Raw genomic sequence first — 14,152 nt, 5'->3', positions numbered from 1 at the left:
ATTGAGTTTTTAACCAAAATCATAACAATTCAAATGATATGCATAAAATATTTTCAAATTTTAGGGATTCCATATTAATGAAAAGGAGGTTAAAATCCAAACCCATGACGAGACAAACAATAGAAGAAACATATGCACTAAATAGTGAAATAATTATAGTAAAATGAATTTTATATATGTTCAGTTAAATTGAGTCAAATGATTTAAAAAATCTATTAACCTGAACTTAATACTACCCAAGATTAAAATAAAATTTTTTACCCAATCTATCAATATACGGAAACCTACATGAGGCATTGAGTTGGGCCCCTTGGCCCAAAAAAAATATTTGGTTAGATATTTTCAGACTTTTTTAGGATTGGGCCCCACTTATCTAAAACCTTGCCCCCCTTCCCTAACAGCCCAAATAGCCTAGCCAACCCAACTGAAAAAAAATTAATAGCCCAATTCAAACCCACGGTTACAACTTAGTGCCCGTTTGGTTCAGCATTTGAAGCCCAAAAAGCGCTTTTTCAAAAAAGCTCAACCCAGTTTTGCGTTTGGTAAGCTCAAAACGCAACTTTTTTATAAAAGTTGCGTTTTGAACTTTTAGAAAAAACTGAAGGCAAAACGCGGAAGGAAAATGGTGAGGCAACGGTCCATAAATGAAAACGCGCACTGCGCGTTTTGATAGTTACCGTTGCTAATGATGAAATTCCAGAAATACCCATGAACAAACACTACAAATCATAACAATAAACAATCTTTCTCTCAAACATAATCAGATTACTAGAATACAAACTCAAAAACACAGTTTTAAAATTAATCAAATCATAACAATAAAAGCAAAAAAAAAAAAAAAAAAAAAAAAAAAAAAAAAAAAAAACAAAAGACAAAGGACAGAAGCTTGCTGACCCATCTGGACTGGGTTGGGGACGAAGATGAGCAATAGCACGAAGATGAGAGCTCCTTGGAATGTTCTTAAATGACGGAGAAAAGGAAAATTTTCTTATGAGAGAGAGTTTTGGAATCAAGTTAAAAAAGAAAAAAAAAAAAAAAAAAAAAAAAAAAACAAACAAACAAACAAACAAGAGAGACGGAGCTGGAGAAAGAAGGACCTCCTGGAATGTTCTGATGAATGAGAGAGAATGAGGGAGAAAAGGAGAGTTAAAAAGAGGGGTAGAGATAGTGGAGAACGTGTGGAGGAGAAAAAAAATAAAAATAAATAAAACTAAACGTATGGTTGGTATGGTTGAACGTGAAATGGAAAAAGAAAAAATAATATAAAAAATAAAAAAATTCAAATTGAGAAATACTACAGTAATATTTTCACAATATTTTCACAATAAATTTTAAGTAATAGATTGTTATTAGTTAATATTGGTTAGTAAAAAAATAATTTCAGTTGTGGGTTCAAATTAGAACTAGTAACAATTTTCCACATAAATTTTATTGTGAAAATATTGCGAAAAATGTTGTAAACGTAACACTTCTAATAATAAATTTTACACAGTAATTTGTTATTGGTTCTCATTTGAACCTACTAATGACATTATTATTTTTCTTATCTACCATTAACAACTTGTCATATAGACTTTATTGTGAAATTTTTGTAAAAATATTGTCCATAATTTGCATTAAGAGAGATAATTAAAACAAAAAATTTACTTATATATATATCTTATCCTTTTTGATAATTTATAACTCAAACCTCCACTTTTATAAGTACTAACCAAATACTCAGTTTTTTCAAAAAGCACTTTTTAACAGTTTTTACCAAACACTCAGCTTTTTAAAAATACACTTTTTCATTATGCACTTTTTAAAAACTCCACTTTTTCATTATGTACTTTTACAAAAAGCTGAACCAAACTCACCCTTAACCTAGTTCAGAAAAGAAAAAAAAAAAAGAAGAATAAGAGATAGGATTCGTCAAGAGAGAGAGAGACCGAGAGTGATGTGAGTGAGTGACTCCGCCAACCACGCTGCCGCCATCCAAGCCGCCGCTGCCACAGCCGCTGTCCGCCCATGCGAGACTGACCTCACTGCCATTGACTCACACCCACCGAGCAGCCGATCAACCTAGTGAGGCAGAAACTGACCTAGAGTTCACGCACCTCCAGTCGCCGCCGCCCTGCTTGATCTGCCCAACTCCGACGCCGGCCGCTGCAGCCTCTAACCTCCATTCTGCTTCAAGTATTATTTTTTCTTTCCTTCAACTTCAAAACCTGACATTGATTTTGAATCTTGATATGATTCAAAATCAATCTCCACTCCATACAATTATAATGTTTGTGAATCTGTCATTTGTGATTGTGGTATTTTTTTTTTTTTTTTTGGCTGAGGGTGATTGTGAATTAAAATTGAATATGTGAATCTGTGATTGTGTTTGAGAGTCTGTGTGAGTGTCTGAGATAGTGTATGAGTGTATGAGATAGTGAGAAGTGAGTTGTGATTCGTGAATAAAGTTATAATACAGAGAGAGAGTCTGTTGAGAAAGAACAATCGACAGAGGTGAAAAAAAGGGTAAAGTTAGGAAAAAGTAGTGCATTATAAATTCTTAGTAGTGGGGTAATAGTGTGTTTGGGGCAGTGGGTGCGTGGCAATCCGACAGAGACAAAGACAAAAATACATAATATAATAAAAATGTAAAACAAATTTAATAAAACCAAATAAAATTGACACTTGTGCTTACTTGCAACTGCGTTGTGAACATTGTCAGCTATGTAAGTTAACCTTTGTAACAAAATGAAAAATGATTTTTTAACAAACGCTTTAATGTAATACTATACTGATATTTATTTGATTTTTTTACTTATTTATTTTTCCCTTATCTCTGGCCCTAAGTCCGTCCTTGGTGATAGAACGCAGATTTTACCAAAAAGATGCCTCGTACAACCACATTAGAGTGTCCTGGTTGTCCTTCTCTTCGAGCTCTAACCTTCGATGCACTTGGTCTCATCAAAGGTGAATTTTTTTTCTTACACCCTTTTATTCGTTGATCGGAATTAGCAATACCATTTTGTAAAAAGCTTGTCTTTTGGGTTTTATATGCTTTATTTTGTATTTATATATCTGGGTATCTTATGCTTTGCTTGGTGCATGTCTTTTTTTTTTTGGATAACAGTTATTGAAGCTAAGGGTAGTCAAGGAGGGGCTCCTAGAGTGGTGGAGAGGTGGGGTGAGCTGGACTCATCAAAATGTGTACTTGCTGCTTCTATCAATGACCGTAAAGATGACCTGGTATGTGTTGGGTGTTGCAAATTGTTTGAGTTTATTGAATTTTGAATTTCAAACATCTGTGTCATTGTTGGCAATATGTTTCAATTTTTTTTAAGCGTTTGGTTTTGCTTCCAATTGTTAGTTTAGTATGGTTTGTTGAAGTTTGGAGTGTTTGAGAATGAACATATGCTTTCATGTTCTATGGGTTAAATGTAGAATAGGTGTAAGGATTTTGTGCAGAAATGATAGTACGTTTTGATTTCTATTGGGTTTCATTTGCTGTTGAAGGTTTCGGTTTGAATGCTTGTTATGTAGCTAATGGAGTTTAATTAATGTTGCCCCAAGGGTAGTAGAATTCATTGGATGCCACGCCTCATGAAGAGGTAGTTGTTGGTTTGAATTTGCTATTCACCATCTTCTTGGGGCCAACACTCATTTTAAATAAAGTATTAATAAGCTAAACAAATAATATGAGCCCTCGCGGTTTGAGTTAAATTTTGCAGTGGCTATTACGAATTGAGTTTGTAATTGTTCACGAAGTTTGGGACTTCAAGCATTGTACTTAATTGCCATTGCATGTTTTGTTTGTTTTCTAAAGAAGTTAGAGGCAACTTATATGTATCATCCTTTAAGAGGAACAGGTTCTAATATTGGTTGCAACCGGTTGATTGGATTCTCTAGTTATTCCCTTGCATATATCTGGTGATAATGCATAATGGCTTGCTTGCCAAAGAGCAATTTGCAAGTTTCACTTATTGCCTAAATAGAAGCTTTTAGCTTGAACTAGGACAATTTATCCTTTTGTTTTGCATATGTGTATGAATTCAGATATTATATCAATCTTTTTCTAAAAATGTAATTAAGGCCCTCAAATCCTTTATTTTGCAAAAGTGTTTTTTTTTTTTTTTTTTTTTTTTTTTTTTTTTTAAGAAATATTTTTCTTTTTCTCTTGCAGTTATTAGCAGTGGCAAGAAAAACTGGCATGGTGAGTTACACTCTAGGACTAATGAATATCTGGCTACATGTTTCAGTTTTCAGTTTTGACTGTTAGTTATAGGCTTATTGAAGATCCTATTCAATATTTGTGTTCTTAATGTATCCGATAGATTGAGGTTCTCAGTGCAATTAATGGGGATATTCGTTTCACGGTTTCTAATGCCAATGAGGATGGTCCTAGACTTGCGGATGATGCTGTTGTTGGGTTGCATTTATTTGCCGGACAGGGATTGGAGTTGACATCTAGGTACTGCAATATTGTTCCTTTCTAGGCTTTGCCACCTAATTCCACAATAGGTGCTTACATCTTTGATTTCCACCTGCATTCTTCCGATATGCATACAGCTTCTGATCTTTGAATTTATTGTTAAATTCTAGGTCTTATATTTTGCTTGCTTGTACAACAAAAGGAAACACAAGCATGAGGTCCATTGAAGTTACTGATTCACCTGCAAGTTCTGCGTCTATTGGTTCGTCAAACACATGGAGTGTATGCGGTTCTGGCAACATCTTATGTTCTAAAGTGGATGGAAGTGAAAAATATGCTATATTTGGAGGGTGAGTGCTCTCGAGTTTCACAATTAGAATTTATAAGCTTGAGAATTAAGTCAATTGTCATTCTGTAGTGGGATTTTATGGTGTGTACTAGCTTATTCATCTATGAAATAATGGTTTTCTTGATTTCCATCTCAGGAAGAGCGTTGAAATGAACATGTGGGATCTTGACAACTGTACTAAAATCTGGGCTGCCAAATCTGTGAGCCTTTTCTTTATCTGCTAAATCTTGAAAGAAATTCACAAATTAATTTTCTATAACTTGCATTTTTTCCTTGCATTTATTTAATAGCTTCTACCCTATGCAGCCTCCTAAGAACAGTCTTGATATTTTTACCCCAACCTGGTTTACATCATCAACATTCCTAAGTAAGGATGATCACCGCAAAATTGTGGCTGGCACCAACAGCCATCAGGTAATCTTTCATTGCAAATTCTTCTTTCATTTTGGAATGAATAACTGGATATCGGTAACTTCTGGGAATGCAACATTCTTACGGATTTTTTTCTCACTTCCTACTGTCCTTTGAGCATGTGTTGCTTGGTGCTGACTGGAATTGAGTTTTTTTTTGTGTACTTGAATTCTCTTCAATTGAGATACCATCAGATGTTATGTCACGAGAGGGAATACCCATGTTCTACATGTTATTGATCATGAGCCATTAAACTAACAATGGCTAATAATACACCTAGGATGAAATTTATTAATTTTTCTTCTTTCATCTGGAGCTAAGAAAATGTGAATTTCATTTATATCCTTTGTTAGTTTTATGATATTCAAGTTATTGTTAGTTAACTTTTTTTAAAAATTTTTAAAATTTCTTATTTTTTATAGAACTTGGAGTGCTTTCTTATCATTTTGTCTTTGCTGGTTTCTTGGAAGAACCACAATTTCTTTATTGCCTTATCTCTAGTAGACTAGTAGCTGTATTGTAATCGTAATCATCCAGCCACTCAAAAACTTCAATTCATTTTTTTTTCATAACAGGTTCGCCTCTATGATATTTCCGCTCAACGAAGACCTATTATCTCATTTGATTTTGGGGAGACGCCTATCAAATCAGTAACTGAAGATTTAGATGGCTATACAGTCTATGTAGGGAATGGGTCTGGTGACCTTGCTTCTTTTGACATGCGCACAGGTGAACTGTAGTTCGATCATGTTGTCACATATTTGATATTCTATTTGTGTGGAAGTCTGGAAGATACATTTAACATTCTCTCTCTTATAGTGCATTCTGGTAGTGTAAGTGTTCTGCTTATTTACTTAATTAGTTTTCTTCAGTAGAAAGCCTTTGATTATTAAAAAGAAAAATGGAAAAAAAGAAAAGAGCATTGCTTTCCTTTAGTACTGTCTGGCTAATTTAGATTGGCAATTATCATTTAAGGTGATCAAGCCTTATATGCGGGGTTTCTCTATGTTCTTGTGTGAGCGAGTGTGCAGGCATGTGGGTTCATTTATATATATATTGCTAAATGCTGGCTCCACCATGTATCTTTTGTGGGGGGGGGGGATATACAAACTGATAGACTTGCCCTTATGCTTGTTTTGATCTGTGGAAAATATTTTTCTTATGTAAGTTTTAGATCCAAAAGATGAGGCATATAATACTTAGGAATTATATGATGGTTTTCTTTTAGCTTCATTTCAATTGTTTGCTTCATGTTACATGCATTGAAATTTTTGTGTCTAAGGGGTCATATCTGGGAAGGGCTTGATCACCGCAGCAAAACACCTAATTTTGTATTGAAATTTTAATTCAATAGAGCTCAAGCCTTTTGTAGAATTTTTTTTTTTTTTTTTTCAAAGTAAATTGTTAATGCACAATTGATTGGCATATGACGTTTAATGTCTGAACATAGGTCATTTTGCAAGTACCATAGGTATTCAAGGGTATTATTCATTTAACTCTGAAAATTGAACTCTTACTCCAAGGTCTACTTAGGATTATTGGTAACTATTACATATTTTTGGATTGATGTTAATTGAGTTGCATTAAAGTGGATGTGAAAATTGAGTTTTGATATTGTTAATGTTATTCTTGCATTTAATTCATATTTTTTGAATGATTTGAGATTTTTCTCACTTGTAACTCCATAAATGATGAAAGTATCTTTTTACAGGAAAATTATTGGGGTGCTTTTTGGGAAAATGTTCTGGAAGCATTAGATCTATAGCCAGGCACCCAGAGCTTCCAGTGATTGCATCTTGTGGTGAGTGTGTTGTATTGTTTTACCGTTATGTTAATTTGCATTGGAACTCATACTGACAAGTGTACATACTTACACAACACCATTTGCATACACACACGCACACGCACACGCGCACAGACGCACACCCACACACCCGCACATCAAGAGAGAGAGGTCTGTAGTCTGTGTTTCGTATTGTCTGTGTATACCCTCTTTTTCTTTTTCTTTTTTTGGTCAAAAGGTTTGCATGTTCACCCTTTGTTAGGAGGTCAAGTATTGGCTTCCTTTAGAAGACATCCACTACTTGGTTATGAGTTATGGATAACAAAGTTTAGTTAGGGTGGTCTTTTAGTCTGAAGAAGTGGGAAAGAAAAGGAGGAAAATTTTTATCTTAGTTTATCCTCAATCACTTGCTATATTATCTACTAAGCAATGACAACCTTTTATTCTCATATATATATATATTTTTTTTTTCTGAAAGTCATTTCCTGTATTAATATTCTAATTAAAAGGGTGCGTGCAGTTAGCACTTCATCATGTGTGGGTTCACTTAATTTTATCGAATCATCCTTTAGCCTTTTGAGGTTAAGTTTGTTTGTCTTACGACCAAATTTTATTGACCATCAAAACTGAGAACTTGACTAATTTCTAGGACTGGACAGTTATCTACGCTTATGGGATATAAAGACTCGGCAACTTCTGTCTGCGGTATGTTCTTACACTTTATGATTATGAAGAGTTGTTAGAATTTCTTGCTGAAAGTCAGGGCTGAAGATATGTGCTAGTTTTAAACTCTTATATTTATTTTTTGCCCTTACTAGAGTTACATTTTTGTAGCTTGTTACTCATGGTTTTGGCATCTCAAATTTTCTTACCTAATGCTCAAAACTCTTCGTTCTACCTCGAGGCCAAGAACACATTTAGGCTGTGATAGAGATGAGTGATAGCGCTTTTTTGCATTCAAAGCTAAAAACTTGTTGTTCTAACCATTTAATCTTTTTATATTCTATTAAAAGGAATCAGTAAATCGATTTTTGAGGGTTTAGCAATTTCTTTGGATATTATGTTAATGAAAAATGAAGTTGTTTTATGCTTTTATTGATAGACTCAAGTTATTGCAGCTAACATTCATTTGAATAATGCATAAAGTGAGATGCTGTCATCTGCACATTACTTGACTCTTATTAAAGGGACATTAGTAATCTGCATGTGATGATACCAAAGCAAGATGGTCAATTAACACGATGGCATAATGTTGAAAACCTTGAGCAAAAAGGTTTAATGGTGAATGTATAAATTTAAGTTTAATCTATTGTGTGGTGCACTTGTATACTTGGCTGTAAAGGTCTGCTTAGGGCATGGCAAAGCCTAAGCATTCCTAAACATGCACTGACTCTTGGTCCACAAGCCTAATGACTGCCCCTTATTCAGAGCTATGTATTGCTTTGGATTTCATTGTTTGAATCTGTGGCCTTGACACTTGTAAGGTTGACACTTTTATAGAGCTCATGCAGGGATTGTAGATAGTCTTTTCATTTGTGGTTTTGTAAGCTAATGTGTTGTGCTGCATAAATTTCCATCATCTTATCTTGATTGTCTTCATCGTGTAGGTTTTCCTAAAGCAGCATCTTACAAATGTTGTCTTCGACTCTAGTTTTGCTGATGAAGGTTAGTTTTCTGTTTTTGTCTTGTCTGTTATGGACCAAGCCAATAGTATGTTTCTTGTACTATGATTATTCTATTAGTGGATGTTGTTACATTTCTTGCACAAGGAATGATTGTAGGGATTGGTACCAGTAATGTAGTCTAAGTTTGAAGCAATTTATTGCTCATATGATATGAATGATAATTCTAACACTAGGTTGGAGCTAATTTGCTTTAGCTCAAATGACACATGCTCCTCCCTCGTTAATGGGATGGAGGGTAAGGTAGTGAGTTCAAAACTCACAAGATGTGTGTAGCTTACCAATGAGGAAAGGTGTTATCACTTTGCCCCCACTTGAGATGCCTCAGCAATAAGGGAGAGTGCCTGGATAACTATAAACCCAGATGTCTTTGATTCAACTCCTAGCTGAGGCATTTTGCGATTTACTTGATGCCTACTCAGTGGGGGTATGTAGGCATCTTGGGTTTACCCTTAGTGGTGGTCCCACTGGCTCATACCTTGAGGGGGTTCCTTTTCATAAAATAAAAAAAGAAAAACTGAAGGTCTTTATAAGGCAGAACTAAAAAACAATGCAAAAAGTTGGGTCATCGTTGAAAGCAGTTATATAAGGCAGAACTAATATTTTTGAAAGAAAACTTTGAGCCCAACAACTAGTCAAACTTTGTTTCACCTCTTTTTGGACTGGTTGATTTGATGTTATAACTGTGGATCCATTCTTTATACTTAACTTCAGGGATCTCTTAGGAGGTTGGAGTCTGTCTTTATCCTCAAACTACTAATAAGTAAACAACTCCTAATGGCCTAGGAGCAAAGACTAGATCGGTCTTATACTCTTGGTATTTTTTTTCTTTGCAATGTAAAATGATGAAAATATTTTATTTTCCATTACTACACGCATAATTTTTAGGCTAAAATCCAATTTAGTCCCTTGACTTTTTCTTCAGTTGTCAATTTAGTTCTTAAGATTTAATTTTTATTATTTTAGTCCCTCACTATTTCAAAATGAGTCAATCTGGTACTTCTATGTTAATTTTTTTTCCCTAACCAGTACTCATCAAATGACAAGAATTATTAAATGGAGCAACTTATGAATGGTTTCGGTTAAAATTTGAAATAAGAAAAAAATAATATTAAAACTGAGTCATTTATTAACAAATTTGGATGAAAGGACTAGATTGACAAAAATTAAACCCTAGGGACTAATTTGACAACTGAAATAAATGTAGTGGACTAAATTTAATTTTAGCCTAATTTTATTTAAATAGGGTTTTTAGGGGATCAAATATGCTTTAAATTTGATAAGGATGTATGGGGTCTGACTCCAGTTTTTGAAGTTGCTTGAACCTGAAGTTTGGCACACACCTTACACTTTTTAGTTTATATGATGGTTACCTTAATTGTTCCTCTTATGCAAAGCTAGTTATATAATATTATAATGTCAACATTAATCCACACCTACTAATTATACATTCCTCATTCTTATGAGCAGAAGTTAAACCTTCTATAGCAGCAGATCTACCACTAAATGCTGAACGAATTGCTAATGAGACTGAAATCAGAGACGAGGAAGAAACACTGCCTGTGAAAAGAAAAAAGGCATCAAAAGAAGAAGAAAGAAGGAAGAAGAAAAAGGCAACGAAAGAAAATGAAGGAAACAAGAAGACATCAAAAGAAAACAATGGAAGCAAAAAGAAGGCATCGAAAGAAAATGAGGGAAGCAAGAAGTTAAAATCCAAGAAAAGCAAAAGATCAAAATGTGAGATTCATGATGAATCATGCTTGTGTGTACAATCCAAAGCGCCGGAGTCAAACGTTGACATGCATTATGACTAGCATAATGTTTCTAAAAGCTTTTCTCTTTATATATTCATTTTATGTAAATTGTGAAGATGACGAGTAATGGTTCTTGATGTTTTTAACCCAATGACATGTCAGTTCATCATCAATCTGTGCATTATGTTGTGGAATGGCAACCAATTTTCTTTTTCTTTGGCATTTATCTTTCTGCTCACATTGCGACACAATAAAGTTCAAGCTGTATATTAATTATATGCTGTTGTGCCTCGTTTCTCCATACCCTACCGTCTGACTCTCTTTTCTTTCACTCAGATCTTTCATCTTTTTCTAATAATGGTTCCATCAAGTTTTATTTACATAGACTTCAGTAATATTTCATAAGCCTCCATTTTGACCTTTCTTGTTCTGTGTGATGGCACTAATTGCTAAGTAATGTCCATATTTGGCTTTTAAAACAACCTGGATTACCCTTACTGGTTTTCTTGGGCTGACATATTTTAAATTACTTGGAAGAATAAGAGAGGACCATCAATTATTTGTGTATCTAGGTTATGATTTTTTAATTAGGGAATCTTAGTTTCCATCTTCCTATTTTGAGTTAAACTTCACTACTCTTTGATGTGGGGGAGGCCAGAGAGGGGGAATTCATACCTTGGATGACTCCATTGGAGAGACTGGGAAATGCTATTTGACCCAAAGGTCATTGGCACTTTTGAAATAGAGATTCATATTTTGGCATCTTTCTCTGTTTCTATCTCTGAGGAGGCAATGGCTTTGTGTTGTTCTTGGAGTGGCATTCATGATTCACCTCTTTTGGACATTGTCTTTTGTTGCTCTCTTACATGGAGGAACATTAGTTGAATTGATCTTGATGAACATGCTTTGATATCGACTTGTTAAGTATGACTTCTATTGGATTGAAGTCAATTTAGTTTTGGATTCACTCACTAGGTTGTTTTACTTATGGCATTTTCTTGCTACATTTTTTTTTTCCAGTTTTTTATATTTTATTTTGGATTCCCAACTTAGAAAATCTTTTCTTTTGTTACTTTGTACATTAAGCCAATTGATTATTTATAAGTTGCTAAGTGATATGTCAATGGAATTTTATAGGAGGCTATCCCTGTTACACAGCTTGTAAGGGAAATTGCTGCTGTTATGCAGGAGTTCACTCACTCCGGGTAATTATTTCTCTTCTGGAATATGATTCACTTATTTCAATTAGTTCATGTTCATTCATTATGTGAAGAGTGGCAGTTTTTTTTTTTCTTTTTGAATTTTTTTTTTTTTTTTTTTGGGGGGGAGGGGGGGCGGTTGAAGTCTGTTGGGTATCATTATGCGCCTTAATCATAGGTGATTTGAAAAAAGAAATGTAGAGGGCACAAGGCTGAGGTTATTGAAATTTAAAAGGATGCAAGTACATCATCTTGCAAACAATGGTGGCTTCAGGAATATTTCTCAGGGTGTTCTTTAAGAAGCATAAGTGTTTGTTTGACGATATTATTTTTGCCAACTTATTATACTATTCAGCTTATTTTTGCTACTATTCATAGGTCTCACTATACTATTTCAACTAACTTTTACATTTATCTATAGTACTTTCAGTAAAAAGTTTTCAATTTCAGTAAAATAAACGGATCCCAAACAGACCCTAAATTACACAATCTAATAAAAAGAGATTGATCTTGGGCTTTTTTCTTGGGGTCTATTGGGCATTTGGGCTTACTATGTTAGAATTTATTTATTTTTATTTTATTTTATTTTTTTCAGATTTTAGTTCAAAAATTTTTTTGGACTTCTTTTTGCTTGAAAGCTCCAATATATTGTTGAGTAGAACAAATTATGGAGCAAAGTTTAATTTTATTGGCATAAAAAAAAACTGACGGTGTTCCCAAAATTTTTTTAAAAAGGTAAACAAATATAAAATTTTAAATTATTATATAAAAAAAATAAAAAATAAAAAATAAAAATTCAGGTCAAGGTGGTCCTGTGATCACCTTGGCCTTTAAGTACCGCCGCCCCTGCTTGCAAATGACTCCAAAACGAGTTTAAATTCAGTGCAAATCTTAAGTTTACTTTTCATCCGTTTAGACACCAGTTGTTACCTCAAGTGGCCTCCAACTTGTGGAGAAATTTCTACTCATTTAGGATCAGTTTTGCTTTTCCTAGTACAAAATGTAACTTGGGGCAGATGCCAAGCTCTTGCTAAGTTACTTTGGTCTGGTGGCTTCTGTTGTTCCATGTTGGTCTGTCCAAGGGATATGTAGAAGCTGGATTTACTCCTTTAGTAGACCGTGAGGGGTCTGGTGAACTTCAGGGAATTGGCGTCATAGGTGGTGGCGGCATTTGGGGTATACCACCCAAAAACGACGGAAGAGGTGCCCCCATTGGTTGTTGGGTCTGACCAACCACTTGTTGAGCTTGGCCCGCCACTTGTTGGGCTTGATTGTTCACAAATTGCAACCTTATTCTACATGCAAAATAAAGATATGAAGATATCAACAACAGATTTCTAATGAATTACTGAATCATGTTTGCCAAAATTCCTTTTAGAATGTTCTTGAATAACCTTGTATTGAGTTCCTTGGGACCCTCAAGACTTCCATTTGTCCCATGTTGAGGATAATTTGGTATGTTTGAGAAACTTGAATAATTGAAAATGATCTGCCAAGATTTTCTCTAGATGTGTATTTTCACGAAAAACTTAAAAGATCTTAAAGTTGGTCAAATTAGGGTCCTGTTTGGTACACCCACTCAAATACATGTTTTCAGTTTTTAAACACGTATTTCCACACATATTTCACCCATATGTTTTCAGTTTTTAATTGCATGTACCAAACACCTCCTAGATTTTGTATCTATTTATGATTGGTAAGTTACGCACCCAATATGTCATGAGTCCATGACCTCATCCTGCGCCTATAACTTATAAGCGGAGGAGGAGCTGCATTGTCATTGGATGAATCAGATTTTGAACTTGACTTTCAATTATAGAGCTTTAATACTAGTAGATGCTTGATTTGTGTAAACTCAACTAAGGAAAGTCTCAAAAGAATCACATTTCATTCCTGTTTTGGAACTCTGACTGTTAGCTATGGATTTTTTATTTTATATTTGTGATGCATTTGAGCAGGCTTGAATTTTCTTGCTCTGTTTTCCCCAGAACTTTGGTTTCAGTTATATTTATGACACCATATATAAGATATGCTTTGGCCATGCATTAAATAGTTTGAACTAAACCTAAAACCCAGATTTTGGAGTTCAAAATGATGCTCCTCCAATGTGCTTTGGATAAAAAGCATGTTATTTTCTGAGAACTCCATGGCTGCAGAGAAAAAATGTCAAGTTAAACTTTTGTTCATTTCTATCGAACAGAAGATCTGAAATTAAGATCTATTTCATCTAACAAATGTCAAAATTTTGAGTTTTTTATGTTTTGAAAATTTACAAAATGTGTGAAGTTGTGTATGTGATAGTAAATAATGAGCATAAAGAGAACATGTGATCTAATAGTAGGATTGACAAAATACTAATCTCGTATAAATGTCTATATATTGTTAAAGTATCACAATTTGTAACTTGAACCCATTTCTATTGTTTTAGGAAAAAAAAATGCGATAGACTTTGGTTAGGCATTTCATTTGGATGATTTAAATGATTTAAATCATTTAAACCAGTCTTTGTAACAGAAGTTTGGTTGCTTATGTTTTCTTGTTTGAATGATTTAAATTTTGGCAGAGTACT

The 14,152-nt window shown here is 34.1% G+C and overlaps 1 protein-coding gene across 4 annotated transcripts; it reads left to right on the top strand.

Annotated features, from left to right (window-relative positions):
* The first annotated feature begins 1,868 nt into the window (after positions 1–1,868).
* Positions 1,869–10,660, top strand: LOC115973670. 4 transcript variants are annotated; one of them, XM_031093928.1, is made up of 13 exons: positions 1,870–2,175; positions 2,851–2,946; positions 3,107–3,222; positions 4,157–4,186; positions 4,308–4,444; positions 4,576–4,755; positions 4,891–4,954; positions 5,061–5,168; positions 5,741–5,894; positions 6,877–6,966; positions 7,598–7,653; positions 8,556–8,613; positions 10,101–10,660. In XM_031093928.1, exons 2-13 carry the CDS (start codon positions 2,865–2,867, stop codon positions 10,442–10,444), a joined length of 1,419 nt encoding a protein of 472 aa, XP_030949788.1. In that variant the 5' UTR covers positions 1,870–2,175; positions 2,851–2,864; the 3' UTR covers positions 10,445–10,660. The 4 variants fall into 4 exon arrangements, with proteins under 4 accessions (XP_030949789.1, XP_030949788.1, XP_030949787.1 ...); XM_031093927.1 differs by having other exon boundaries at positions 2,844–2,946; XM_031093926.1 differs by having other exon boundaries at positions 2,827–2,946.
* Positions 10,661–14,152: the final 3,492 nt, after the last annotated feature.

This window comes from Quercus lobata, unplaced genomic scaffold (assembly GCF_001633185.2).
Source record: "Quercus lobata isolate SW786 unplaced genomic scaffold, ValleyOak3.0 Primary Assembly Scq3eQI_225, whole genome shotgun sequence".
NCBI classification, from domain to species: Eukaryota; Viridiplantae; Streptophyta; class Magnoliopsida; order Fagales; family Fagaceae; genus Quercus; species Quercus lobata.
This window is presented reverse-complemented; position numbering and strand designations above follow the sequence as displayed.

Bases quoted from the DNA above. Each gene is read 5' to 3' on its own strand.
- LOC115973670 (XM_031093928.1), top strand. From the start codon at position 2,865: ATGCCTCGTACAACCACATTAGAGTGTCCTGGTTGTCCTTCTCTTCGA. The intron at 5,169-5,740 runs GTAATCTTTCAT...TTTTCATAACAG, and splicing joins CTGGCACCAACAGCCATCAG to GTTCGCCTCTATGATATTTC. The intron at 6,967-7,597 runs GTGAGTGTGTTG...ACTAATTTCTAG, and splicing joins TCCAGTGATTGCATCTTGTG to GACTGGACAGTTATCTACGC.